Source organism: Sphaeroforma arctica, assembly GCF_001186125.1.
Source record: "Sphaeroforma arctica JP610 unplaced genomic scaffold supercont1.1176, whole genome shotgun sequence".
Lineage (NCBI taxonomy): Eukaryota > Ichthyosporea > Ichthyophonida > Sphaeroforma > Sphaeroforma arctica.
Genome location: NW_014039382.1, coordinates 7,159 through 11,997, shown reverse-complemented (window position 1 = coordinate 11,997; position 4,839 = coordinate 7,159). Strand labels below are relative to the sequence as shown.

The following is a 4,839-nucleotide window of genomic DNA, read 5'->3' as shown; positions in this document are numbered from 1 at the left end:
CTGTATATATATATATAATATGTATGCACGTATATATGTTTATACATGTATATATGTGTGTGTGCGTTTAAAATATTTATACATATGAATCTTATACATCTAAGTGTGCACACGGATATGAAAGTACGATCGATCCACAAATAGACAATGATATCATACTTCGAATCCCAACGAGGCGATCACATCTTCGCCCGTGGGGTAACAGCCGTAGGTGGCGCCAGTGCAGTCGAACACCAATCCCTCGAACTCATTCACAACCACTGACTGGAAACCATAGTAGACGGGAGAGAGGTATCTGCAAGGATGGTGAAGTACAGTGACTACCAGTCAAACTAAGAAAAAGCGTGCGCAAACGACATGAGAAAATCCCTAGGGACCTTCAGGTAAGCTACGAAACCCGCATGAGAAGAGACGTCACCAAGCACAGCAACACCATGCAACTCCCGCCCTTGTACGCTCGTGCTACCGTCGGTAGTTGAGAACAAAAGGACTGGAGTTGACTCGGCATGCAGTGTTGTGGTGATGTGGCGAGGATTTAGGAGATTCACGTAAAATTAAGGTTACTGATGTCTACACTATTCCGTACGTGCAGACATACCCGCAGCAGCAACCGCACAGGTCCTGCACTCCGACCAAACCCACCGCCACAGCATATAATTCGCTCAAACACAGAACAATTAAGACTAAAAAGTATACAACTACTACTTCAGACGACAACAGAATACCTACCTCGGTCATATATATATATATATATATAATATATATATATATATATGTATATGTATGTATGTATATATATATATATCTATATATATATACATATATATATATATATATGTATATCTATATATATATACATATACATATACATATACATATATATATATATATATATATATATATATATATGTAAGTATGTATGTATGTATATATATATATATGTATATATATATATTTTGTGATATATATTGTGATATATATATATATATTAAGATACACACATATATATATATATATATATATATATATATATCTTATATCCCTTAGATATTTATATTTGCAGCACATAACCCCAGCGGGTCAGGCAGAGTGTGCATTGGATACTCGGCATCACTTACTGAATCCAAATGAAGTAGACAGGCGTACTATCAGTGTTGAGGTAGAAACCTAAAAGGGAGTTGAAGAATATGAGATTTAGGGTTTAGGGTTTGTTTAGACGATGGTTCTGTCATTTGAGATTGACCCACACATACCGAGCATGTGGGTATCAAAAGGTAGCGGAGGAGACAAAGCACTGTATGTGTAGCACTGACATAACATTGTATGTGTAGCACTGACATAACACTGTATGAGTAGCACAGACATAACACTGTATGTGTAGGACTGACATAACACTGAATGTGTAGCACTGACATAACACTGTATGTGTAGCACTGACATAACACTGTATGTTTAGCACTGCTATAGCATTATATACTGTACGTACCTGAAAACAGCATGAAGGCAGTCATGAGCAACGGAAGGATTGCTGAGGCCGCCTGCAGATTAGGCAACCAGCACATAGCCAGGATACCTACACGGGATATAAATATGGATCATGACATTTTAGGGTTTTTTGAGGGTTGTAATAGTACATGCAATGTGTATTAGTAAGTATCATGTATAATAGTTAATGTAATATATAATAGTTAGTGTAATGTATAATAGTTAATGTAATGTATAATAGTCGATGTAATGTTAAATGTAATGTATATTAGCTAATGTAATGTATAATAGTTAATGTAATGTATAATAGTTAATGTAATGTATAATAGTTAATGTAATGTATAATAGTTTATGTAATGTATAATAGTTAATGTAATGTTTAATAGTTAATGTAATGTATAATAGTTAACGTAATGTGTCTTAGTAAGAGTAATGTATATTAGTTAATGTAATGTATAATAGCTAATGTAATATTTTTTAGTAAGTGTAATGTATAATAGTTAATGTAATGTATAATAGTTAATGTAATGTGTTTTAGTAAGTGTAATGTATAATAGAATATGTAATGTGCAATAATAAAATAATGTGTAATAGAAATGTACCGTGTGATAGTAAACGTGATGAAATAGTGTAATATGTAATAGTAAATGTAATGTGCAATAATAAATGTACCGTGTAGTAGTAAATATTTGTGTAATAAAAACGTAATGTGGTGAGGTAAAATATGTGTACGTAGTTAAGAGTGAAGTGATACGCCCAAAACAGACCGTTGAGGAGACATGAATGATTCACCACACCGACAATGGTCAAAGCTACGCCAAATGAGAGGCAAGGAGAATACAGGACAAGTCCTTTTAATAACGCGCTATAAACACAATGCTACCCATCAACAAACAGAGTGCACTGACATGTTGTGACTATAAACACAATACTACCCATCAACAAACAGTGCACTGACATGATGTGAATATAAACACAATACTACCCATCAACAAACAGAGTGCACTGACATGATGTGTATACGTACACAATACTACCCATCAACATACAGAGTGCACTATGATGTGACTATAAACTCAATGCTACCCATCAACAAACAGAGTGCACTGACATGATGTGACTATAAACTCAATACTACCCATCAACATACAGAGTGCACTATGATGTGATTACAAACACAATACTACCCATCAACAAACAGAGTGCACTGACATGATGTGACTATAAACACAATACTACCCATCAACAAACAGAGTGCACTGATATGATAAGAGTGTCCCTTGCATTGAGTCGTTGGTGCATATCTGCTGCACTCACCCACTCACTACCTACCTAAAACCCTAAAAACTACCTACCTAGAGCGGCACCGCACAGTCCCATCAGAGCAGTGGTTATGTAGTAGATGAAGAACTTGAGTGCCTCCACCTGCAACACAACACGTGCGAAAGAGTTACTAAAACCCTACAACACTACAACCCAAAAACAAATCCCTAAGGAGTGGTGTTATAGACGCGAAAACAGGGTATGCGCTTACTACACACCCTCGGAGTAAAACACAGCAGCACAGCCAAACAACGAAAAACGCGGATTGTTCAGAACTCCATGGCGAGAGAGGTATCACCAGAGACAACCCCCATGTCAGTACGCGACATGGCTGTGGCAAAACCCTAAAACCCTAAAACGGCCAAGGATTACTATTGGGCTACAATGTAAACACGTGGCCGTACAAATGTACACACGTGGCGATATACGTAACTGCGCACGTGCAGGCACCTCTCGTTAGACTGTATGAACCACATGATAACACACGCAACCACGCAGACTCGGTCGAGTGACTAGACACCACCACACGACACACACACAAACACAAACACAAGCACAAGCACAAGCACAAACACAAACACGAACACATACACAAACACAAACACAAACACAAACACAAACACACACACAAACACATACACACACACATACACATACACAAACACAAACTTACAGCAAAAAGACACGATGGGCACAGACTTAAGAATTCAAAACACCCGTCCATGCAACACGCACTCAACTGCACCACCGCACCTGAAAGCCAATGAGCCAATAACTGATGTTCGCTCCGATGAATTGGGTGACGAGAATCATGGGAAACTCCACGCCGGTCTTTGTGACGCTGTATGCGAGGAGAGAGGGACAGGCAGCGTCTGGTGAAGCTCTACACTTAAACCCTAAACCCCTAAAACACTAACTTACTATGTATCCCGTGCAACTGAGCTACGATACCTTCGACGGTAATCTGAAGGGGGATGATGAAACAATCATGGGAATGTAGTAATGTGGTAATGAATGTGGTGTGCCGACCCTAAACCCTAAACCCCTGGTCCGACTTATTCGAAGAACAGAAACCACAAACATCTCATAGATGTATTGGACCCATTCACTGTCAGCAAACCACTCAGAGCAAACCCTAAACCCTAAAACTTTCAAGTAACGACACCTTCGATTGAAACACACACACACTCACGTAATGTGAGAGCAGCCCATCCCACAGATGACTTACAAATAAGGCAAGGTCTTGTAGAAACCGGATCGGAACTCACGGTAGAATACCACCTTCTCATCAGCAAACACCGACATCACCTGCACAGGAAACCAAATACAGTTGCTGAGGCAAACCAACAACAATTGCTAAGGAACCCCAATAAGAGTTGCTAAGGGAAACCAATAACCGTTGCTAAGGGAAACCAATAAGAGTTGCTAAGGAAAATCAATAACAGTTGCAAAGGGAAACCAATAACAGTTGCTGAGGATAATCAATAGCATTAGCCGATGAACTGCGTGTGTTATCATTTGATCTAATTTGGCAATGCTCTCACCCGATTGGGCAATGCACATGCCGGTAATTACAGGAGGCGCAGTTGACGGGTGGAATCAAACAAGTGACTAACACAACATGACTCATGTACAACAAACAAGCGACTAACACAACATGACTCATATACACCAAACAAGTGACTAACACAACATGACTCATTTACAACCAATACAACCGATTGGTATTACACCCACACCCGACCGCAGCCATCAGGTGGTGTCTGCCCTACTATGAGGTGTGCCATTGCTTACACTCGTTATCATCATGCTATTAGGACACATATACACCCGTTATCATCATGCTATTGATACACATATACACTCATTATCATAATGCTATTAGTACACATATACACTCGTTTTCATCATACTATTAATACACATATACACTCGATATCATCATGCTATTACTAACACATATATACTCGTTATCATCATGCTATTAATACATATATACACTCGTTATCATCACGCTATTAATATACACAT

At 38.6% G+C, this 4,839-nt stretch overlaps 1 protein-coding gene across 1 annotated transcript in view; it reads right to left on the bottom strand.

Moving 5' to 3' along the window:
- Positions 1-65: 65 nt before the first annotated feature.
- The window catches only part of SARC_10225 (hypothetical protein), a gene marked incomplete at its 5' end in the record, with an annotated part of 11,326 nt that continues 6,552 nt past the window's right edge, over positions 66-4,839 (bottom strand). Inside the window, 6 exons of the mRNA XM_014295739.1 lie at positions 66-295; positions 1,119-1,167; positions 1,487-1,573; positions 2,841-2,910; positions 3,562-3,649; positions 4,037-4,116. Coding sequence (XP_014151214.1) covers positions 154-295; positions 1,119-1,167; positions 1,487-1,573; positions 2,841-2,910; positions 3,562-3,649; positions 4,037-4,116 — 516 coding nt within the window. The remainder of the gene's footprint in view (positions 296-1,118; positions 1,168-1,486; positions 1,574-2,840; positions 2,911-3,561; positions 3,650-4,036; positions 4,117-4,839) is intronic.